General features: G+C 39.4%; 1 protein-coding gene across 2 annotated transcripts in view; it reads left to right on the forward strand.

The window, feature by feature from the left end:
* Positions 1 to 26,335, forward strand: part of LOC109412353 (carbonic anhydrase) — a 105,086-nt gene that overhangs the window by 38,960 nt on the left and 39,791 nt on the right. For both annotated transcript variants that reach the window (XM_062851332.1, XM_062851333.1), the window contains exon 2: positions 17,093 to 17,508. In XM_062851332.1, coding sequence (XP_062707316.1) covers positions 17,093 to 17,508 — 416 coding nt within the window. The remainder of the gene's footprint in view (positions 1 to 17,092; positions 17,509 to 26,335) is intronic.

Raw genomic sequence — 26,335 nt, forward strand, 5'->3', positions numbered from 1 at the left:
GTTTTCATCAGGATTTTTTCTATTGATACCTTTTAATATTTTTTAGCGATAACTCCCGTTTCATCCGGATCCCTTCACAAAACTTCTCAATATGATTCTTACGATTTCATCAAGCATTCATTGTTTCTGGGGTTTTCTTTTATGATTTATCTAGGAATTACTTCAAGAACTTCTTTACAAATTCCTCCAGGCTGCTACATTGATTACTTCGGGAAATCTTCCAAGTGTTTCTGAAGGATTTTTTTCAGTAATATTTATTCCCAAAAATTCCATAAAAAGTTTCTAAAAAATTTCCACAAACGATTCCTTTGGAGCTACTCCACATAATTACTTTAGTAACTTTCCAGGCTAATCCTTTAGGAATTCCTTCAGGATTTTTTTGAAGAAATTTCTTGAAGAATTCCTTTTACGATGCCTTAAACGTCCTTTCAAAGATTTCTTACAAATTTGTTCCAGCATTTCTTTAGTTACACCTGTAGGGATTTCTTCAGAAATTCCTCCAATAGTTGCTGTATGGACTCGGTCAAACATTCTTTAGACAATTTTTGCAAATTATCTTTCACAATTCGTTCAAGAATCCTTTAAGAAAGTCCAGCAAAGAATTGATATTTTTTTCAAGGAATTTTTCAAGCTACGTACAACGATTCGTTCATGAATTTCTTAAAGTTTTCCTGCAGAAATTTCCTCAGGGGGTCCTACAGAAATTCCTCCAAAACCTCCTGCAGAAGTTCTTCCAAGGGGATATATAGGAATACTTTCGAAGATTATTTTTTGATTTGCTGCAAAGAACTTGAGAAGAATTCTTTGGTGTTTCCGCTATTGATTTCTTTGAGAAATAATCAAGGTATTCCATTATAAGTTCTTCTAAAAATCCCTTTGCCTTCATCTTCAGGAATCCTTTACGTTATCCTTCAAAGTACTCCTAGTACTTTTAGTACTACTTCATAGTACTGTAGTAATCCTGCAAGAATGTTATCAAAGATACCTCTAAAGTCAACCCAATGATTCTTTCCGAATGCATCTTCATCATCATTTTTCAAAGATTCGTTTAGAAATTCCTTCAGAAAATCGTACAAGAATTTCTACAAGGATTCCTTCGAGAATTCCTTCGAGAATTCCTAAAAAAAATAGAAAATCTTCTAGAAAAAGGATCCAATCAGGTATGGCATCAAGCATGATCTCAGAAAGTCATGAAATATCCATAAGGAACTCCTGCAAGATTCCTGCTTGGAGAAATCGCTTAAGGAATTCTTAGAGAAATTCCTTAAGGTCCATCTGAAGGATTCCTTGAAGGACTTCATGACATAATCCTTGAAGAACTTTAATTAAGGGATCTGAAGAGGTATTCTTGAGCGAATGCTTGAAGAAATTCCTAAAAAAAATCCTGAGGGAATGCCTGAATGGATTTCTTGAAAAGTTTCCGAAGAAATGCTTTGAGAAGTTTAATTTTAGAGTGATATGTAGTTAACACTCTAAGGATACAAATAATATCAACTTTGTTACCATTTCGTGCAAAAGATAAAAAATCGAAATCTGTAAACCAAAACCTAAAAAAGAAAGTTGCACAAAACGGTCATGAAGTATAATACAGTGGAATATAAAAAATCTCATAAATGAAACATTTCTTAAACAAACATTATGGAAATTACTGTATCGATAAAAAAAAAGATGTTTCTCTATTAGCCAAAGTTGTTTTAGCTGGAAAAAAAATTGTCAAGAATCATCATTAAAAGCCATCATAATGCAAGAAAAAATAGCAAAATTTTGAACAACACTAGCTGCAGAAAACGTAAAACATACTTATGCCTCGACAATTGTTTATTATATTCGCTTTGATAGTATGACAAGCTTAGAATCCCAAAATGGCCACCACAATGGCCGACTTTGGCACCGATTTCGAGGGCACAAATCTCTTCGTAAACAAAACCAGCGAACCTAATATTCTTATTTTAAGCTTATTACAAGTGAGCAAGAACAGAATAATAAAATACACTGTTGTGTGAAGTTTGCTTCTTGAGATTTGTGCGTTTGAAGCACTGATGCACTGTTGAAGCGGGATTTCAAGACGTTTGTCCTTAAAATTGCTATGGAAATGGCCTCATGAATGTTTCCCAGGTTTTGATGAGGGCATTTCTTAGACAAGCTGTTCCGGTAGCGAATACGATAAAAAGTAAGATAATTTGGTAAGAAATAATGTTGAAAACACCCTTGTGCAAATGAAAATTTTAAGCATGAAGTAAATAATTGAAGAACTCGATTGTTTTTCAAAATATCATGACAGTTTACATGAAATGTAAAAATATGGAATTCAATATACTGTATTGTGAAAACAATTTGTTAAAATAATCAAAACACATATTTTTATTAGAAAAACAAAGTGGATTTATAATTTCAGAAACAGTCTATAAGTATTACCAAATCAATACTTAGGAGAATTCCTGAAAAAAGTCTTTGAAGTAACTTTTATATACTTAAATCGTAAAATATATCCCCGGTGACAAGGTAAGTATTTACCTTGCTCGAAGCAATTCCCGCAAAAACCCTTTAAGGAACACTTGGAAAGAAATACTTGTTGATGAAATAGTTGGAATACTTTTATTGCACTTATTTTTTATACAAGAGCAAAAAACGTGCCACTTTGACGTAACATGTGTTCAGATCATAATTTACATAATTTCTGCTTCTATTTTAAGTCAACAGTAATGTTTGATCCTGTGATTAGTATATCAGGTAATACCATATCGATACTGAATTTCGTAAAACTCAATTTTGATTTCAAGCATATTTTTTCTTGTATTTTGGGGCCCCTGTGCGGGCCACCCGCCGCACCTCCTTCCCCCTTTGCAAAGCCTCCAACGAAAGGAAAAGTTCGGTGAAGGGATCCCCCCTAAGGGGACCGTGAAGTACGAGGGGTAAACATAGGTGCTCATTATTTGACAACCAGAAGAATCCTTTATTCCAGTGTCAACAACTCGCATGACGCATTCCGCAACCACCATACCGGTTATCAAGTAGCTTTTTTATCATAGTTATTTCACCCGGCTAATTTGCATCTGTAAACATCACAAGAAATGGGAACATGAAAGAAAACAACCTAAGTAGCAAGCAACGAATGATGGAAGCAAACGCTCACACACCGGCGTATACATATAAGTGATAAGCGTCCAAACTCAACAGCCGTTCGACCCTGTAGCACGTGTTGAAAGTCATGCTTTGCCCAGGCCCAACGGATCCGGCGCTCCGTTTGCTTTCCAGTATTGGTGCCATAAAAGAAGCTGGATCTGCGTTGTTTACAAAATCTGCCACCAACCAACGACCGCACGGCCATTTGTTGTCCTCGCCACAAGTCGCGGCACAACGATGAAGGTGTTGTGCTGGGGTTGACGCACAACGACGCACGAGTGCGAATCACGTGACGAAGACTATCCGACCGACCGAACGGCGACAGCAGCCCCAAGATGATGGCAACAAGTAAACACAACTGTGGCAACAGAGCATTTCAAAATTCCGAAGAAAACTTCAATCACCGCCAACTGCCGTTCGTAGATGGACCCCGGCCTATCCATACACGGACGGACAGGGAAACCGGCTTTCGTTTGAGCAGACGCAAGCGTTAATTTGCTGTTTACACCGCAGCTTTTTTGCAGGCCAACTTGATCGGTATTGCGACGCGTTGCACAACTACATCGATCGATTCAACGCGTTGATCGCAGAATTCAAACTCACTGATCGGCTAATGGGTTCTTCTGCAATGGCTTGATTCGGCGAAAAATGCCCTTTTGTCCAACGCAGACTGACGTAAACCAGTCTTGCTGGTTGGGTGATTGATCATAGGGATTTTTTGGAGCCGGCCGGTAAACTTCCTTCGAGAAACTTCCTACCACCCCACATTTCAAATCCGACGGATTATGACAGTGCGAAATTCTATCGCACTGCCACACTGGATCAACGTAAACAACAACGGAAGAAACCAGTTGCAGCCCGCGTAGATCCCCAGAAATATGACTAATACACCAGCCCCCCACCGATGATCGCCGGTTCCTCCACTGCTGGCGATCATCCGTGTTTCTCTTTTGTGTGTCATTTTCTACCCATGGTGAGCAGGCGAGCACGTGAAACCGTCTCGTGCCGAACCGTCACAGCTGATCTTGCGTTGCCGTGGCGGGGAGGCTGAAGAACTGTACGCCACGCTTCACTATACACGCTCGTTCGCTGCCTGGTGGCAAACTATTTGGACATAAAAAAGGTAAACAAAACCTTAATTTTGCTTTCTGGAAAGTTCACTGACTTCGATGACTCGTGACGCGCCGCGTCAGTAGTGTTCGTCCGCTGTTGTGCGCGCTTCGGGATATCCACACCAGTCGGCCGAGCGCTAGGCCGCGACGCGAGTTAAGTGCAGTTGTGTGTGATATAATCGTGGCCTACTAAGTTCATTGAAGATGCAGATGCGCCTGGAATGGTGGATGCTCGGTCATAAATAATAAAGTGCGCGCCGCGATATGAATTGAGGTTCAACTGAGCGGCTACAGAAAGTTTTTCGCTACATACTTGAGTTGGTTTTGTAGGGCACGGCTAGAACTGCAATGTCTCGTTGACACAGCTGCGCGGTTTGACTATTTTGTGGCATGCGTGCCCGGAGTAGACGACCAGTTTAGGTTTAGTTCATTTCGAACAAATATGATCTATTTTAAGAATTGCATACATGGGTCATTCCACTCAATAACTACTCGAAAACGCCTGATCGTGACGTAAACGAGTATTGTTTTAATTTGAGTGCCTCCTCAAATCACGATCATTAACATCAGCTCCGTGTTGGTTAGAACTCAAACCTTATGCTCATGATTACCATAAACATGGATCAACCGATGCTGCCGAAAAACAAGACAAAGAGAACTTCTACAGTCAACTGAATGCTGTCATGGACAAGATTCCGAAAGGTGATATAAAGATCCTCATGTGCGACTTCAACGCAAAGGTTAGTTCCGACAACTCGGACTATGAGCACGTCATGGGATGCCATGGTCTCGAAGAAATGAGCGAGAATGGTGAGCTGTTTTCAGACTTTTGTGGCAACAATGACTTGGTGATTGGGGGATCGCTCTTTCCTCATCGACCAGTGCACAAATTGACGTGGGTTCCCCGTGAAGGCGTTACAGAAAATCAAATCTACCGCATCTGCATCAGCTGGAAATGGAGACGGAGCCTTCTTGGTGTACGGAACAAACGTAGCGCCGATATTGCGTCCGACCATCATCTCCTAATAAGGTAAGATTCGGCTGCGCATTGCGAGGATCCATCGATAGAACGAGAACATCGGGCGCCGGTTCAACACACGCGGACTTAAAGACGCTGCGGTGAAAAGGTCCTTCGGCGAGGAGCTGGAGAACCGTGCTGTGGATATTCCAGAAGGTAGAAGCGTAGAAGATCAATGAAGCGCCATCAAGAACGCCTTCATCACCACCGGCAAGAATAATTTGGGAGAGCTACGCATTCAGAGAAAGCAATGAATCACAGATGACACAAAGAGAAAGATAGAGGAGCGAAGGAACGCCAAAGCCGCGATAGAGCGAGCGAAAACACGAGGGGCCAAAGCCGTAGCCCGTCAGCGCTATTCGGCTCTCGAGAGAGAAGTGAAACGCTCATGTAGGTGGAACAAAAGAGCGAGGACTCTAGCCGACGAAAGCGAGAAAGCCGCAAATCTGGAAAGACTCATCTGTACAGCTATTGACCGATCCGGGTGACCAGTTGGAACGCTGCACAGTGGCGGGGCTCCATACAAATGCCGGACAAAACCTAAAACTTTCCCCAAATGCGCTGAAATTCACATATCAAGATAATTTATGTGTGCTGAATCTATTTCTGGTATCAAAATTTACATAACTTGCATTATTTGTGTATAAAAGTAGGTTTAAAGCATTAAAATAACCTTAGTTATAATAAAAATATTAAAAAGCTCATAATAAATAAGCCGACATCATGTTTTATGTGGAGCCTCGTAGCCGTGCGGTTAGGGTCACCAAGCTTATAATCGCACCATGCTATGGGGTGAGGGTTCGATTCCCGCTTCGGGCGTTGAAACTTTTCGTGAGAATAGTTTCTTTCCCGTTTCCACTGGTGCATGCTCCGTTGTCCGTTGTCTAATATTAAGTTTAAAACAGTCTGTACAGCCGAAAGCTGAAGACGTTGTCCGTGTCTTTATTTGTTTTGGAATATAGTTTTAGTGCTCTATGTTACAAAAAAAAAGATTGGATGATATGTTATTCTACATAGTTTTCTTGATGAAGTATGTAGAATTATACAAAAATGTGAGTTAACAAAGCAAAAAAGCTACACACTTTTTGTTAAGTGAGAATTACATTCTATAGATCATGTCCGCTTGTCACACAGCGAAAATAACAATGACGATATCTCATATCAAAAGTCGACAATACAAGCTTACAACATAGACAAACCGACATCTCATGCTATTCACTTCCCATTGATCCTCTTATTAACAGTTAGTTCAAATAATCGGTAGTTCGTAAATCGTCCGCTCATGGCTCTCGCAAAATTTTTGCTCCTGTTTGACGTTTGTTTACTACTGCCACCTAGTTATGAGATTGCGAAACATTGGCATTGATTAACGGTTTGATTGGCATTGAGCGATTATGTTCTAGTGACCATTATTTAAATCGCAATTTGTTCGAAGTGATATGTCTGTTTGTCTGTGCGTTGGTCTGTGGTCACCATTTCAGTGGCTTTTTTTGAGTTAATCATTATTGAAATTAATGTCGCCAAATTTCCGAGAACATAGTTTAGCAAATGAAACCTTGGATGATTAGTTGATAAAATAATAAATATGCATATGTAAGGTATATTCGTTTGTGAATGTACAAGAAATCCGTTATTTTATTATACTTAATCAAAGGTAAACTACATATAGCTACTTACTCTAATATAATCGATGAAAATACAGTCTATCACAAAACCATTCAATAACCGCTCTGTTGTATTTGCTCAAAAATGCACTTGTTGAATACAGTACCAACGTAATGCTGTCTCAAAAGATCGAATGCGCGACAATAAACAGGTTAAAACCCCTTCCCAGTACATTCTGCATAAGTGATAACGCAACATATCAATATACTACAATGACTTTTATATTCTGGACGGAAATTTTAAAAGATATTTTATAAGTTTACGTTCGAAAACAAAATTCATATATTTTCGACTGTTCCGCAACCATGCGTCTCCATTACAACTTTTTTTCAAAAAAGTAAATTTTTCCTTCTTAGCGCAGTTTTGCGCAGACAGTGACGTATATCCCCAAAAACTAGACAAGATTTGGGGTTAGATGCAACACACCTGATCGTTCCGAACTGTTTCATTAAAAAGTACTAGATCAATGTAGCCTGAATTCATAATCAAAAAAATCAGTAAAAGTTATATTTTTTGAATGGTCTTAAAAGACAACAAATGTAAGCTAAGATTAAGATTAAATGTTGTAATGCTGAGGTTAAATGTATCCCAAAACAATAACAAAATTCATGGATTTCAATATCAGCTATATGTTACACACTGCGACATTGAAATTATGGTTTGAAATTATGCTGATAAAAACAAATTATTCAGTACATAATTGTTCTACTTTGAAAAATTCCCCTAGACTCAATTTAGATTCAATTGACCTGAAAATTTGGATTTTTCTTAGTTGAAGTATTTATAATAAAAGAAAAATATCAAAGCAATTAAATTTTGAGATGAAATTTTGAGGTTTTGTCCGGCCTCCGGCCACTGTGCGCTGGTCCGATTACTTTGGAAATCAAGTCTCGGCCACGTCTCGTTCGACGCATTACCCGTGTCAACAACAATCCGTGTTTCTAAGCTCCATCAGTGCAGCAGATAGAAACAGTCATCCGTAGCATGAAATCGAACAGGACCCCAGGGGTCGATCGCATATCAGCTGAGATGCTCAAAGCTGACCCCGTAGTATCCGCACAATTGCTGCATCAATTATTCTGCAACATATGGGAAATCACGGCATTTCCGGCCGACTGGATGCAAGGCGTCTTAGTAAAGAAAACCCAAAAAAGGTGACCTGACTGTATGCGATAATTGGCGGGGCATCATGTTACTGTGTATCGTTCCCAAAGTCCTCTGTAAAGTGATCCTTAACCGGATGCAGGAGAAGATTGAGGTGACTCACCGGTGGCAGCAAGCAGGATTCCGTGCCGGGTGATCCTGTGTGGACCATATTGTCACGCTCCGTATCATCTTGGAGCAAATCAATGAATTCCAAGAATTTCTTTATCTGGTGTCCATTGATTACGAAGAAGCTTTCGACCGTTTCAATCGTGAAAACATGTGGGGAGCCTTCAGGCGCAAGGGTGTCCCTAAAAATCGTCGACCTTATTCGAGCACAGTACATGGCATTTTGGTGAGAGTACTGCACAAAAGTGTCTTTCTTCCAAAGCTACTGACCAGGGATGCCATATATACAGATTTATCTGTATTATACAGATTTTTGAACATCTTTACAGATGGCGTTTATATGAAATACAGATTTTACATTTGTATTGGATACAGATTTTCCACCCAAATTTTGTATGGGATACAGATTTTTGGGCGAGTGATACAGAAAATCATCTGGCATCGCTGCTACTGACGTGTTTCTATAAATAATTATCCGGTCGTATTGTAGGTAGATACTGGCTTTTGCACTAGGTACTCGGTAAACATTACATGCGTCGCCTGGAAAACAACTTTCAATCTGGGAGTTCATGAACTGGTTCCTGTTCTCGACAAAGGAATAAGTGCAGTCAATGATGTTAATAGTAACAACAAAACTGTTCACGAAGTATTGTAGATTTCACCTACAACTTAAACTATTAGGCATCAGACTATTAATAAAAAAAAACCCTAAATATGATAGTAAAGAGCAGGATTGCCTTAAATCGTCTTAAGGCGAAAGGTCCGTGCAGATGCTTTTTTGACTCGCGTTTCTGATACCTAAACACTAAACAGTCTAGAAACTTTCACAATGGAAATTCAGCGTCAGTCCAACCTGGGGGTGAGGTGCGCAATAACTCTCACAGGGATGACGAACATCGAGTGGCTGCATGAGGAAGAATCGAATTTTGGTTTATGGCTGCCACGATCGGCGGAACCGGTTCCACGTGATCTTGAATGCACAAATAGGTAGGACTCCAAAACGGGAATCTTTTCTCGGTCTCAAACTGGACACTTGGCTTTGGCTCGTCGTCGTCGATTAGAGCGAGAGAGATTGCAGCAGATCCAGGCGTCGTCCAGTTTGTCGTTAAAGCCAAAAAGTGCACTTAAAATTTAACGATTAGAGACAAATAAAGGCCAAGTTTGTTTTGCGAATCCATTAAATTTAATTGAAACTTCCAACTTTGATGCGAAGAAAAAAAAACTTTTATTTGCACAGAACAACACGCGTTTATGGCGTCGTTTGCGGTCGTTTTGAATATTCAGATTTTTTGCACTGCATTTCGCAAACTGCGAAAAATAAACTAGACTCTCGTTTTATATTCCCGAAATAGCTCTGTTTTATGTGTTTTTAATGTCAATTTGATTTGCATCGTTGAAAAGTCGTAAATTTCTTTTCTGTGCTTATTTCAAACGCGTTGGAACCAAGGAATTTATCCGAATCTTTTATGTAGCTTTTTAATTTAAGCTTTGAATATTCAATTAACTAATACGCACGTGCTTAGAAATTGAATATGTACTGGAAAATTCTTTCACCATGTCTCTACACTGAACACTTAAGGAAAATAATTGATTCTCAGGATCAGGCGATACTTGATTTTAATTGACCCACGTTGAAATTCGTGACAAATCAAGTATAAACTAAGATTATTAACTAAGAACAACTACGCATTTTATCGCTTTCGATAAGCTTACGTGACGTACACTTAATATTATATTTTTAAAATTTTTTTTAATTCACAACGCTATTTTCTTTTTTTTTTTAAATAGACAATAAGGTTAGGGTTTCCAAATGATTCACTCTTAGTCTTTTTCTTCTTCTTCTTTGTGGGTCTACGTTCCCATTGGAACTCATCTTCAACTTGGTGTTCTTTGAGCGCTACACAGTGGGGTGAGGGTTCGATTCCCGCTCCGGGCGATGAAACTTTTCGTGATGATAGTTTCTTCTCCGTATTCACTGGTGCATGCTCCGTGTGTCCCTTGTCTAGTGTTATCAGCGGCGTCATGGTCGCAATTTTTTCCGCAGTCAAGTTCGCAGATTGTGAACAATCCTCGGTACCCACTTTACGTAATTTATGTTTAGTCCCTTACTGTCAGAGCTGTCAGATCGGTGTAACACGCTAAAAATAATATACACAAAAGGCAATTTACACAGAAAAAAATACACGGTAATGAATATTTATTGGGTACCGGACTGGACACAGAAAATTTAATGGTTTTCTTTGGTACTTCGAGGTCTTGAAATTAGTCTATGGTGTTATGTTTCATTCTGTCTGTACAGCCTCTGGCTGAAGACGGTGTCCGTGTCTTTTTTTTATTAATTTTAGGGCTTTCTTTGCGTGTGTGTATATTGTAAGGCAGGTATAATGAAGACGAGAAAAGTTCCCGACCGTAACGGAAATCGAACCCGCCGTCTTCGGATTGGCGATCCAAAGCTTTATTCACTAGGCTAACTGGAGACCCCTCTTGGTCTTAAAAATTTTATATACTTCCAATATGGAACCATGCAACAATGCAGAACCATTTCAGGTTATCTATTACAGATTTTAGAATTGAAGAAAACATAGAATTTATACAAAATCTTTGGTAGTTTTTTGTTTCTGCAGAACTTTCATATAAAGCCTTTAAAATGATAAAAAAACATAACAAGAACACTGATAATTGGCCATGCATCGGAAACCTTGCATCACCCTTGTTTACCGCTAAATTCTCCCCAGTAAGAAGTCCCGGGTTTTAACATTAGCAGCAATACTATTCCAATAATGGAACAAGTGTTCAGTATTAAGGATTCTAGTATGTTCCTTGCGTACTAGCACTTTCCAGTCTTCGAAGTGTTAGTACATACATGGATCCCTAACCCAATTTGATTTCCTTTGCATTGCGTTTAGCCTCGGATGGTGAGGGTTTTTACTATATGCAAAGTAAAGTTGGTAAACTTAGTTTTATTCAAAGACTGGAAGTCCTCACAACACCAGTAAGGACTAAATACTATAATGCCTTTAATTGCCAGAACACATGTTCCAAAATTGAAAAATAGGACGACACTAGATTTTGGTTTGGTAGATCTTTCAACGCAACGCAACCCAAAAAGGTGATCTACCCACGCTACGGGCTCCGTTAACGATTGAGCATATTTTAAACCCCCTCAACCATTCATCCCTCAGCACGGGTCGCCTGACACCTTGGATTGGGGTTACCGGTTTGGTGGACTTTTACCCCCAGAACAGGTGGTCCGTAGTGCTATTCTAAGCCGGCAGATACACGGCCACCTGGCTTGGTTAGTTAGTCTAAACAAAAATCGAGGAATTGACATGTGTATGTAAATCTTACTGAAAATGCAAGCTGCCAGGAACAACTTGAACTAATTTTCAATCATGCGACAATAATGGATTTCGATTGACCCTCCGCTGGGAAAATCCAATGCCTATGTTGTGGGTTCACATCATGATAAGTATATAGGCACATCCACTGTGACCGAAGCGTCAGATGAAAATTTGAGAATCTGCTCTTGAGTTATTCCTCCAAAGACTGACATTCATAACTTCCAAATAAAATACTGAAGTGTGAATAGAATAAATTTCCCGTTTCTCCAGGAGAGTAATTATAAATATGAAAATGGACAACCATATAATTTTACATAAGTTTAAACAAATCATGTGATACAAGTTCCAGACAAATAACTTCGGGATCCAATTAAAATCATCCCGCTACCCACCGGAGTGGATCGTTACCAATACGCTGTAGAACGCTGTTCTACAAACTAGACTGGGCATTCCTTTTATTCTTAAATTCTTTCAGGGATTCTTTCAGAAATTTCTGCTCGGATTCCTGCTGATTTTTTTTTCAGGAATTCCTTCGTAAACATCTTCAGATAAAAACATCACCAAGAACTTCTTCAGTATTCTAGAGATTTCATCAGGAATTTCAGTAAGGGATTTCTTTAAAGGTTCTGCCATTAGGTGCCAATATTTCTTTTAAAATCTTCCAAAAATTCCTTCGGAAATTCTCTAAGAGTACATTAAAAAATTCTTCCAGAATTCCATCAGAATTTTTGCAAAAACTTTTGTGATTCCAATTGAAATAGCTCCTGGAGTTCCTGCATAGGTTCCTAGAAGAATTATATCACATATTCCTTAAGGGAATTTTTCAAACTTTCTTCCAGAAAATTGCACAAAAAATATTGGAGGAATTTTCGAAGCTCTCTGAAGAAATTTCTAAGGGAATCCCTGGAGGATTTTCTGAAGGAATTCCGTAAAAATACTCCTGGTGATAGCTCTGGAGACTCCAGTACGAAAGCTTTCAGGCGAGATTTCAGAACAAAATCCCTGAAGCATTTTCTGAAGTAATTCTGGAGGAACTCATGGAAGCATCCGTGGAAGAATACCTGAAAAAAATCTTTCAGAAACTTCTCAAAATAAAAGAAAAATGTCAGCATGAATCTTCGGATAAATAGAAGATAAAGGAACAATTCTTGAAGAAATCCCTCAATACATTTCTGCATTCAACTTTTTTTTCGTATTTGCGTTGCGTTGCGTTGCGTGGTAATTCGTAGATTGCATACTGAAAGTTGCCATGTTAAAACTTTATTACTCCTATTCTAATTGCTTATGGAATGCTATTTGGGAAGGAACAACTATTTAAACAGAGGTTGAAGTGAAAAAGACATGAGAACTTCCATTGCCGGCCACGCCCATCTTCTCCGTTACGAGGATAGGAAAAGATGTGATGATATGACACCTACTTTACAAGAGATCAGCGACTCACCGATACTCCCATAGGTGTAAAGGAGTTGGATATTTGGAATGGGGTGTTTTAGGAATCACTATAAGCAAGTGATGCGACATGATTCAGATTGTGTAAGTGTATTTGAGTAAATCATGTAGATGTGTTGGAGTGAGTGAAAGTGTTTTAGTATTTTTAAACACTAACGTTGGGAGTGACATAGCTAAGAAATTTTGTCACTCCATGGGCCTTTTTGATTCCGGGATGAGGCACAGGCTTTTACACTGTGTCCTGGCTAACAAGCTTAGGCTTCAGCGCCATTGATCGCTCTCTGAAACGATAAGAAACACGTTATGTGGATGGGAAGGAATAGTAGGGAAGGGATAACTATTTATCGACATTCAACCTTTTTTCGTATTTGTTGCTTAAACTACCTTTGAAGAAAAAAAAAACAAATGTGTGCCATCAGCTGGCTTGCCCTTGAGTAATACTTGAATGAACTTCTGAAGGAAATCCGTCAATACTTTCTGAAAGCGTTACTGGAAAACTTCCTGAATTTCTAAAAGAATCCAGGAAGACATTCCTGCAAGAATCTTTGAAAAAACCTCTAGAAAAAATTCAGAAGAGGATTCTAGTATTCCTAAAGAACTCGGTGAACTAGATTGTTGTTGAATTTTGTAAGATTTTTTTAGGAAAACTCGTGAAACTTGTGAACATTTTAAAATACATATATTCTTAGAAGAATCTGTGGAGGGAATTCCCGAAGAAATTTTCAAACCTGGAAGAATCTTTGGTGGAATTCTTGCCCATATTACTCAAGGTATTGTGCAAAAATCATCTTTCTGTCAAAATCTAAAAAAAATTGATAGATTCTGAAAGTATTCCCAAAGGAATATCTGACGGTGTGAAAAACATTACAAGAAATACAATTTAAAGATATTCTTAGAGTTATCTTTACAAGAATTCTTAATGACGGAATTCCTGCAATAAAGCGTGAACCTTTGGAAAACCTTTAGTAACTCTGTTTTTACCATGATAACAGCCTCTGCCCCGGTCACTATTGCTACAGCTGTAAAGACGTGGGTACTCAGCATAACCATGCTGCGGCTGACGGGTTCGATTCCCCAGAAGGAACTCCAGGTAGTATTCGTTAAGGCACTCCTAAGGTGATCCTCGAAAGAGCTTCTGAAAGAATCCAAGGAAGACCCCAAGAAACTCCTTGGGGAATCTCGGAAAGTACTCCTCGAAGAATCACAGAAGAAACTTTTGAAAAAAAATCCAAGAAGGAACTGCTGATGGAATTCTCAGAAAAGGAAATCCTAAAACGAACTTGTTGACAAATCCCAGAAAAAAAAATCTTGAGGATTCCCAGAATTAATTTCTGGAAGAACACCAGAAGAAACTGCTGGAGTAATTCCAGTAAAAACTCCTGGGGGTCCTCTGGAGGAAACTCTGGAGAATCCTTAGAAAGAACTCTTAGATCAATCACTGAAGATACTCCTGGAGGAATTTCAGAAGGTGCTCCTGAATGAATCTTAGTAGAAACTCTAACTCTAGGAGGAATCTGAGAAGAAAGTTCCGTAGGAAAATCAGAAGGAATTTATAGAGGAATTCAAATGGAATTTCTGGAGGAATTCTTGAGACTTATCACTCTGAACCAGGCGAAATCTGTGGTATTTTTTACTAACGTGAGTTCACCCAGTAGCCTACTACTGAGTGAAAAATAAATATTGTGTTATTTTACAGCATTTTTGAATTCGGTAAGCTAATGATCATTTTTAGTGTAGAATCAAGCCCTGAGTTCGAAAACGTGATGTAACTTGTGATGTTCATGTGACTTTCCATACAAGGCTGGTGGTGGCCTTACCTACAGATCAACAGATCATCACGATAGACGATAACGACAACGACGACGATTGTGATGGGAATAGTTCTTCATCACCATACGAAACGAACGACTCAACCAACAAGCAGAGGATGTCAACGAAGCTTACGAAGGAGAAGAAAAAACAGTGCTATAATTCTGGATTGCAGAATGATTGTAATCCTAATTGGTCAACTAATATCAATTGGATAAGAAGTTATGCGGCCCCGTTAAGCCTTCTGGCGTTTGGGCCTATTAAATAAACGAATTAAATAAAAAAAAGGCTGACAATTTTGAAGCAAAGTTGCGCTCTTCATAGTCCTAGTTCTTTTTTTATAATACATTACTATATAATACTTAATCCTTTTTTTTTTAATTTGAAATCTCCTAAATTCTCCTAAAATTTTAGGAGATCGTCCCATATACCACCATCGATTTGACGCAAAAACTGGGTTCAGATAATCGAAACATATTATAATTGACTCTCTATTCATGAAAAATGATTGAAAATCGGTTATCTGCAATGCAAGATATTTGAATTTTAGTAAATTTCATATTTTTAAAAACTGTAAATTTTGATTTTTAGGTAAAACTTAAAAACTGATCAACTTAAACATTTTTGAAGCACGGTTACGCACTTAATGATGCATCAAAACTGTTGGTCGTTGATAGAAGTTTACGAATTCTTTTTTTGTAAACTAGTGTAATAAATAAAATAAATGACTATTTTAAAGTGGTGGAGATGCATGGTCATTCCATATGTATATGAGCACAAAACTTTAATTTTTCAAAAACAATGCAGCTCAAAATCGGCTTCAAGAACTTTATAAAAGTTCTCAAAAATCCTCAAACATCTACAAGGACACCATTTCATTCCAACAAACCATTTTCGAGTTTTAATTTTATTAAGAAGATAATAAGGGATTTTCATATGCCCTTTTTGAACGTTAGGTAAGGAAAAATGGTTATGTGTTGGTGCCAAAGTGAATAATTCACGAAATCCATGCGCATGAACAAAATCTCATTCAAACTCAAAAATATCGAGTCAAAAATTGCAAAGTTTTTTCGTGTTTTTGGCTGGAAATACTCTATATGTAGGTATCAGAAAAAGTCAAGCACAAAATATGTCACACAGTTCGTTGAAGTACTCTCTTCATATTGAAGAATTTTCTCGTTCATTCCCATCGTGCATCTTTCACAGGGATGTAGATCTTGAAACATCCCATATGCATAAGTCGTCTTTCAAGCAAAAATGCCTACAATGCATTAATCTGCCACCCACCCAATCTGGAAAGTCTCAGCTCCTATCGCGTTCGCTGCTAAATATGCTGAAGTTGCTACACTTGTGTCACACTGACTGTGTTTATAATGCAATTAAGCACGAATCGCACCCACGATGCTGCGCCGCCGGTCGTCTTCGATTCTGTTTAACTCTCAGCTGAGACCGAGAACATTGTGCTTTTGATAATTCGAACGATTACCTCGTGGGGGCGAACGAGGAAGCGTTTATCCACTCACCGATAGACACTTCATCATCATCAACGAAGTCGTCGTCGTCGTCGAGCGTGAACACGCCAAAGGGCTAGTAGTGCTTTCTTCGGAAAAATCCGGTTGAGAGCAGCCCAGCCAAGGTTGAGAGCACAGTCACGAAATCGTATACATATCGGAGGCGCACTCTGCTCGGTTAACTTTATTAGTGTTTGGTAAACAGGTAATAACGTTTGCAGAGTGTCCTATCGTGGGAAATCAGTTAGCATGGCTGTGAATCTAGATTTACTACGAAACGAATCACAGTAGTTGCAGTGAATGTAGTTTTTGAATCCAAATGCAAGTCACGATAATATTGTGAACAATTGTTTACACTAATAATACTACAAACTGAATGATAATCGCTATGCCATACATAGGAACCGGGAATGAAAACTGGATACTAGAAGCGACATTATCAATTCAATAGTATTTATCTTAAAATTTGTATCAACACGCTCTTATCAGTTTACCCAGTCAACTTCCTAATCTCGAATGAATGACCTACACGAATAAAATTAAACTTGTAAATAATTGAACAACGATTATCTAGAGGCACAACATTGACTACATAATCAATAAACACGTTCATAACCATGTGGTCCGGACGACTTGCATCGAAGGTAAAAGTGATTGGCTGGCACGACGGAGCCTCAAGCCAATATGCAAATCCATTCTCATCTATCTCTAACTGCCAACAATGAAAACAACACAATGATTATCTCCACCATAAGACTGATCCATTACCTCTCTTCTCCTCTCCCCCCGCAGGACCACATGTCTGGCCGGAAATGTACCCACAGGCCGCTGGCCAACGCCAGTCGCCGATAGATATTGTCACAGACAGGACCCAGCAGTCGAGCGACCTGAAGCAGAACCCACTGCGCTGGACCTACGTCCCGGAGAACACACGCAGCCTGGTCAATCCGGGCTACTGCTGGCGCGTGGACGTCAACGGCAAGGGCTCGCAGCTGACCGGTGGACCGCTGAACGATGAAATCTTCATCCTGGAGCAGTTCCACGCTCACTGGGGCTGCTCGGACGGCCGGGGCTCGGAGCACACCGTGGACGGAGAGTCCTTCGCCGGTGAGCTACATCTGGTGCACTGGAACCAGACCAAGTACAAGAGCTTCGGCGAGGCGGCCGGGCAGCCCGATGGGCTGGCTGTGTTGGGGGTTTTCCTGAAGGTAAGTGTAGAGCTGTACGTTGTTCTAGTTTTAGTTTCCTATTTGTTCAATACGAAAAAAAAACACCGCAAAAGTTATGAGGTCAAACAAACCTTCTTGATTCTGAATTCAACGGAAATCATGAAACCAAAGATGACTTCAACTCACTTTGTTCAGCCACACTGATTTGAATCAAAAAGATTTACAGGTTCAGCCATCACGATTTCGCCGTTTCTTGGAAACGGGGGTCCGTATATTCGTCTCATTTCATCTATATTCATTCGTCTTTGCTGAAAAATACAAACAAAAGCGTCAACGGTTCGCTTCTGAGTGGTTTCCTGCATGAATAAATATGCAAAGAGAAAATAAGGATCTCTGCGTGAAACAAACAATAGGTATTCGGTCGGCCGACGACCGACCCGTCGAGAGTCCGACTGCACACTAATTGCTATACCAATAAGTGATTGGAAGGCAGTGCCCGAAGCTCTCGACAATTAAAACTAGGAGTGGGTAATGTCTGAGACATAACCGCAATGTTGACGTAGGACAAAGGCTGGAACGACTTTTATATTCTCATAATACAATGTTTGTTGTTATGATAATACAAATGGGTGGACTGATGTGTTGAGTAAAGTTGTTGTGTGATCGATCGCTTTCGCTGAACGCATTCATAACCCAACAATCATTTTTGCTGTATAAGAGTAAAACAAATCACTCTTAAGCTAACTTAAGCTCAAGAAGCTGTTATTCAGCTTGTTCGGTTACTTGGGAAGATTTTGACTAGTTCAAGAGTTATTTCGTTTTGAAGAGAAATGATCAATTTACTCTTCTACGAGAGAATTTTCATCGAGCGGAAAAAATTATTAGATAATTGAACGGCGTTAGATAGATCCTTTTAATTGAATATTAACGTGAAACTCTTTTAATAATACGTTGTTTTCATCTGGGAAGAACTTATTAGTGGCCGACTTCACTATTGCTGAACTACCAAGCTTTCAGTCTGTCGCTTTTAATTGTCTGAATCATAACTCTTGAGAAATCATTTTCGCTGATCCTGAAAAAAAACCGTTTATAAAACGGAAGATTTTTGCAATTATTGCATGAATTCATCACGCAATGCGAGTTGATTTTACTCGTACTGAATGCGGCCGTTTGCTGTCGTGGATGAGATTTCTGGTGCTGCCACCACGATAGCCGAGAGTCATCGCTGAGTTTGTGTGCAGCTGCCTAGCTGGGAGGTGACATCTCCCTTCTCCTTGACTGATCCAAGGAAAATGACGAAAGTTAACAGAGGAAACAGCTGTTATGCCCCTAGATTAGCAGATGAAGCTCCTCCCATTCGGCGGGCTTTCCAGCTTATTCCGTTTGCATGACCCGCCCACATTGTGTCAGACGCTTTAAACGACTAATCAACCGTTCTTTGAGACAATTTCTAATCGAACGGATGAACTAACCGAAGTATTGAAAAGTTAAGATCATTTTAATTCGATAAATATTAGAACGAAACAATGTTTCAGGCACAATTTGTCCGAATAAGATACTAGAACAATTAGAACAATTAGAGGCCGGCTATACTGTTGCTAAGTTTTCAGTCTGTCGCTTTTAATTATCCGATTCATAATTCTGGAGGAATCATTTTCGATGGTCCTGAAAAGGACCTTTTAAATAATAGAATATTTCGGCAAGACAATTGAAAATTATCCGCACTGAATGCTGGAAGCCGTCGAAAACTGCCATCGCTTACTGCCGTGGATGAGATTCCTGGTTCTATCAGCAAAATAGCCGAGAGTCGTCGCAGGATTGGTGCGCAGCTGCGGAGGTGACATTCACTCCCTTTGACTGATCCAACGAAAATGACGGAAGAAAACAGAGGTCACTGCTTTTATTCCCCTTGATTAGCAGATTAGGCTCCTCCCATTTGGCTGGCTTTCCAGGTTATTTCGTTTGCATGACCCGCCCCGAATGCTCCAGACGCATCAAGTAACTAATCAACCGAGAAATGAGCAAATTTTCATTGAACGGATAGAGTAACCAAAATATTGGATAATTTCGATCAGTTTAATTCGAAAAATGTTCAAACTAATTTTAATTAAACAATGTTTCACGCAAAATAGTCCGGATAGAATAATGCGCTGTTAAATTCCGGGTGGAATCATTAGGCCATTAGTGACCGGCTTCATCATTATTGCTGGGCCACCAAGTATTCAATCTTTCACTTTTCAGTTGCACTACACTTTTCTCGTTCGATGGAATGAAATTAGCTGATTCACAAACTCTTAAGGAATAATTAACGGTGGTCCTGAACATGACCACCTGAACATTTGACGAGTTTAGGAACGAAATGGCATGAATTTCCCATGCCACGCAATGCGTGTTGGTTTCTCCGTGCTGAATGATAAACGCCACCGAAAACTGGACCGCCGCTTGCTGCCGTGGATTAGAATAATGACCAGTTTCACTATTGCTGGCAACGATGCTATGTCTTTTGCTTTTTGGTTGCACTACATCTCGATTGATGTTGGAAATTATCCAATTAACTCTTGAAGAATCATTTTCGATGGTCCTGAAAAGGACCGGTTTGAATAATGGACGATTTTAATTCATTCACCATGCCACGCAATGCGTGTTGGTTTTCTCTGCGGAGTGCGGAGAATGCTGGACGCCGTCGAAAATTAGCCCACCGCGCCGCTGCCATGGATGCGATTCCAAGTGCTATCATCAGCACGATAGCCGAGAGTAGTCGCTGGGTTGTTGTGCTGCTGCCTTGCTGGAGGTGACATCCACCTCCAATCTCCTTGACTGATCCAACGAAAATGACGAAAGAAAACAGAGAACAATGCTTTTATACCCCTAGATTAGCAGATGAAGCACCTCCCATTTGGCTGGCTTTGCAGTTTATTCCGTTTGCATGCTACAGACGCTTCAAACGATTAATCAACCAAGAAATGAGAAAATTTTCATTGAACGGCTGAAGTAACCAAAATATTGGTTGGTTGAACCACACTTTTCTCGTTCGATGGAATGAAATTATCTGATTCACAACTCTTGAGGAATAATTTTTGGTGTTTCTGTAAAATACAGTTTGATTAATTGACGATTTTAGGGAAGAAGTGGCATGAATTCACCATGCCACGCAAGGTGTGTTGATTTTCTCAGTGCTGAATGATGGACGCCACCTGAAACTGCCCCGCCGCTTGCTGCCGTGGATGAGATTAATCACCGGTTTCACTCTTGTTGGCAACGAAGTACACCTTTCTCGATCGAGGGTGGAAATTTCTTCAATTAACTCTTGACGAATCACTTTCGATGGTCCTGAAAAGGACCGTTTGAATAATGGACGAATTTGATGAATTCATCATGCCACGCAATGCGTGTTGGATTTCTCCGCGCTCAATACTAGGCGCCGCCGAAAACTCGCCCGCCGCTTGCTGCCGTGGATTAGATTCCTAGTGCTTTCAACCGAGAGTCATCGCAGTCGATGTGCGGCTGCTTGCTGGAGATGACATCCTACCTCCTTGGCCGATCCAACGTAAATGAAGACAGAAAACAGAGGACACAGCTTTTATACCCCTAGATTAGCATATGAAGCTCCTCCCATTCGGCTGGCTTTTCAGTTAATTTAGTTTGCATGACCCGCCCCTCATGCTCCAGACGCATCAAACGATTACTCAACCGAGAAATGAGAAAATTTCCATTGAACGGATAATGTAACCAAAATATTAGATGATTTAGATCATTTTAATTTGGAAAATGTTAGAATTGAAACATTTTTCACGCAAAATGGTCCGGATATGATAATGCGTTGCCAAAGTCCGGGTGGAACAATTAGGCGTCATAATTGTTGCTGACTGAGTCACCAAGCATTCAATAATTCACTTTTCGGTTATACTACACTTTTCCCGTTCGTTGGAATGAAATTATCCGATTCACAGCTCTCGAAAAATCATTTTCGATGGTCCTTAAAAGGACCGTTTGGATAATGAATAATTCTAGGAAGAAAATTAAATGAATTCACTATGCTACTATGCGTGTTTGTTTTCTCCGCACTAAATGCTGAACGCCGTCGAAAACTGGCCCCCCGCTTGCTGCCGTGGATGCGATTAATGACCGGCTTCACTCTTGGTGAGAAACGATGCTCTGTCCTTGCTTTGCACTACACCTTTCTCGATCGAGGGTGGAAATTTATCCAATTAACTCTTGGGAAATCATTTTCGATGGTCCTGAAAAGGACCGTTTGAATAATGGACGATTTTGATGAATTTACAATGCCACGCAATTCGTGTTGGTTTTCTACGCGCTCAACGCTAGACGCCATCGAAAACTGGCCCGCCGCTTGCTGCCGTGAATGAGATTCCCGGTGCTATCAGTACGATAGCCGAGTGTCGTCGCTGAGTCGATGTGCCGCTGCTCAGCTCGAGGTGTCACCTCGACGGTGATCGAAATGGAACTGACGAAACAGCTCTCGCATGATCGCATTCCTTCCTGCATCGTAGGTAGTTGCCCCCACGATGCGCACCAATCAGAGAGCGTTGGTAGACTGAACGAGAAAATTAGTCCGCTACCCATATTTATAGATTTCAGCGATTTCAATGTCTAACTTTAAAACAACTTTTCAACTATTTATCAATGATTTTTAGGTTCACCGAATATTACAAATTGAACGTGGGAGTTTCATCTCTCGGATAACGGGATTTGTTTATCATTTCATTCAGTGAGAAAGATACTGTGAGCGTTTAAAATCTTTCACTCAAACGTAACGCTCTTGGTTTCATAAATTTTGAAATGACACCGGGTATAGAAAACAGAGACGTAGTCCTACGTCAAAAATAACTTCCTCTCCCGCTTTGACATACATGTGCACAACAGACAATGTGTTCGATGTTCATCTAATCCCATCCGAAGGGGGTTTGGATTGTGAAAAGAAGATAACCATGTGCGATTGTGGAATCGAGTTCAGTTCTAGGCCTGCTGGCGACGGAGATAGTCGAGTGACTCCGTAGCTTGAAGGAATAGAAGCGCCCGTCTAGCGAATTGGGAGTCGTGAGTTCGAGTCTCACCGGAGTACGTGGATTTCTTTTCATAATTTCAAATCTCAATTTGTTCATCGAGCACATGTTCTGTTGTGCACATGGATGTCAAAGCATTTTCAACAGTGTAATTTCCCACATGGATTGGTCAGCCAAAGCAAAATCAAGAAATTGACAAACAATAGGTGTTTAGCTTGATCTCAATTGGCCGCCTGTAGTTGGGAGGTCAACTACGCTACACATTTTCTCCAAGAATTTCTTTTGGGAATCCTCCAGAAGTTTATTCTACAAATCCTCCAGGAGTGGCTTTTGACAGTTCACCAGGACAAGCTTTTGCAAATCCTCCAGGAATTCCTCCAGATGTTTCGTTCAGGAAGCCTCCTGATGATCCTTATAGAAACCTTCCAAGAGTAAATTATGAGAACCGTCAAAAAGTTCAACCTGAATATACTTCAGGAGTTCCTTCTAGCAGTCCTACAGTTCTTTGGAGTTTAGGAGATTGGGAAACCTTCAAGATTGATGGGATTCAACTCGGAGTTTTTTCTGGAAATGCTTCTGGAGCTTCTGGAGAAATCTCCAAATCAAATTCCTGGACCTCGGACTGAACTCCTGTTCCCTAAAGGATCAAATTACTAATCGATTTAACTCCTAAATTCCATACAGGAATTCCTAAAGCATTTCCTGCAAAATCATCAAGCAATTTGAAGGTATCCACAGAACGCATAAAGGGCGGAATCCCTACAAGGAGTTGCTAAAGTAATCTAATTTTGCATTTTTGGAGCAATCGAAAGACACAATTCCTGGATGAAAATCTGGGTTAAAAATTTTGTAAGAATATTCAGAAGGATGTTCCTGGAGGAAACCCCGTAAATAACATCAATAATGAAGGAAACATAACGCAATCATATGCATAAAATCCCAGAGTTTTCTGCCATTCCGTCAAGCTTTGAAATGTTTTATGAAATGTTTCACAGTAGGGGATTTTCTTATTACCGTACAGGTTTGGGCCGAAGGGTCTTAGATTTTCATGAAACTTTTTCCACAAGCAGGGCTCATAGATATATGAACAAAAAAAAAATGAGAAAAATTCAGGGTCGCCTATTTTCGCGAAAAACTCAGGTGGATTTTTTTTGTTTTTCCTGATACTACTTACTTTGAAAAATCATAACTCAAGAACGAAGCATTGTAGAAACAAAGTTTTTTTTTCAGAAAATGAAAGACAATTTCCTCAGTAATCTAAAAAAAAATATGAATTGCACAAAGTTTTCCACAAAATTTTCCCCAGTTGAGAAAATTCGTAAAGAAAAGCCAGAAAAACTATGCCCGAACCCGTGGAAATTTTTCAGAAAAATATTTTTGGAAAGGTTGAAAAGGTGCTGAATTTTTTTGAATGCACTTTCGAGTTATGGCCAATTTTGTTTCAAAGTGTCCAGATGTGCCATATAAGCCTTTTTTTTGAAAAATCATAACTCAAGAACGAAGTATCGTAGAAACAAAGTTTTTTAATGAAAACGAAAAAAAATTGTCTCAGGAATCCAAAAAAATATGAAATGGAAAAAGTTTTCCACAAAATTTTCCACCGATGAGAAAATTCATAAAGAAAACCCGGAAAGACAATGTCCGAACTCGCGGAAAATTTTCCAAAATATATTTTTGAGAAGGTAATTTCATAAGCTTTGATCGCTGAAATTTTTGGAATGCACTTTTTTTTCGTTCCTGAGTTATGACCAATTTTGTGAAAAAAATACCATATAATATAGGCTTACAAGGTCATTTTTCACAAAATTGGTCATAACTCAGGAAAGAAAGAAGTGCATTCCAAAAATTTCAGCGATCAATGCTTATAAAATCACCTTCCCTAAAAATATTTTTATGAAAATTTTCCACGAATTCTGGCATAGTTTTTCCAACTATTCTTCATGAATTTTCTGAACGGTGGAAAATTTTGTGGAAAACTCTTTCCACTTCATATTTTTTTTGGATTCCTGAGAAAATTTACTTTCATTTTCATTAAAAAACATTGTTTCTACAATGCTTCGTTCTTGAGTTATGATTTTTCAAAAAAAAAAAGGCTTATATGGCACATTTGAACATTTTTTAACAAAATTGGCCATAACTCAAAAACGAAATAAAAGTGCATACCAAAAATTTCAGCAATTGAAGCTTATGAAATAACCTTCTCAAAAATATTTTTTTGAAAATTTTCCACGAGTTTGGGCATAGTTTTTCGGCTTTTCTTTACGAATCTTCTCAACTGTGGAGAATTTTGTGGAAAACTTTGTCCAGTTCATATTTTTTTGTATTTTTGAGAAAATTTGCTTTCATTTTCTAAAAAAAACTTTGTTTGTACGATGCTCCGATCTTGAGTTTTGATTTTTCAAAGTAAGTAGTATCAGGGGCAAACAAAAAAATTCCACCTGAGTTTACCGGAAAAATAGGCGACCCTGATTTATTCTCATTTTTTTTTATTCATTTATAAGCCCTGCCTGTGGAAAAAGTTTCATGAAAATCTGAGACCCTTCGGCCCAATTTGTACGATAATAATAAAAAAAATGCACAGTTTGAAATCAACAATAATCATTGCACTGTAGCATTGTACCTATGCTGAATTGGAGCACCATTGCATTGGACGTCATTGCATATAGTTGTATTGGTCCATCGTCGCATTGATGAATCTTTGCATTGTTGCATTGATGCATCGTAGGTTTATAAAGCAATGTTTTGCTATATCAATTCAGCAGTTTCTGTAGAAGTTGCTGTAATTTTCATTCCTTTCTCTGAATCAGAATTCTACAACAGTCGTTTACAGTCAAAAGGTGAATGCTTGGAAGTATGTCTTCTGGCGTTTCTAAATGAGATGGCAAATACTGCGTGAAATATTATACAAATGCATTAATGTACAGGTCGAATACGATTATCCGGAGTCAGGTTCTGAAACTTCCCCAACATATATCTGAAGAACGGAATTCTGAACATAGCTGAAATTTTGACAGATTACTAATCAAAGTTGGTTTAAAAAAATGTCAAAATTTCAGCTTTATACAGCATTTTATTCACTAGATATATGTAAGGGAAACTGCAAAGTCCCACTCCTAATCAAGTCCTACCGGTAATAGCTTTCTTGAAACCTTTTAAAAGGTTTCTTTCTATGAACAAAAATCATCATAGATATAAAATGTTACTGCGATTTCCTTCTGTGTTTGCCTGTCTGTCCTTCCGTTACCCATTAACCCTTTGGAGACGGTATTTTCGTCTTCCTGGATACAATCTCGCTGGTCTAGTCTATACCACGTTTGTGAAGGTCAGATTTCTCGGCTGGGCTAATGTGGCCCATCCGTCTCCAAAGGGTTAAAATGTTTCACACAGAATGACAGTTATACCACAGAGTTATACAATGTGGTTATACAATTATTATCTTTGCATTGTTTCGTCGTGCATTGGTGCATTGTTGCATTACTGGTGCACAGCTGCATTGCTGCATCAATCCTGTGGAAATTTCCTTCCATGAATTAGAACCCTACAATTCATAAAGGAACCTAGGTTGAATACATAATAGCATACCTTCTACCTACTCATTTTCTACCTTGAGCTCCCACGGAGTTGAAAAACCTCCATCCTGAGCCAGCCATCGCCTTGACCTGTGGCCAGGCCAAATTTCTGTCGACTTGCTTTATTTCGTTGTTGAGGCTGCGCCGCCATGAGCCTCTGGGTCTGCTGCGATGTCCTGCTGGGTTCCAATCTAAGTAACGCTTGCTTGCAGATTTCGTTCCCGCTTCTGCGTAGAGTGTAGCCGACATACTTCCACTTTTGTTCCCGAGTTT

The sequence above is a fragment of the Aedes albopictus genome, chromosome 2, assembly GCF_035046485.1.
Source record: "Aedes albopictus strain Foshan chromosome 2, AalbF5, whole genome shotgun sequence".
Lineage (NCBI taxonomy): Eukaryota > Metazoa > Arthropoda > Insecta > Diptera > Culicidae > Aedes > Aedes albopictus.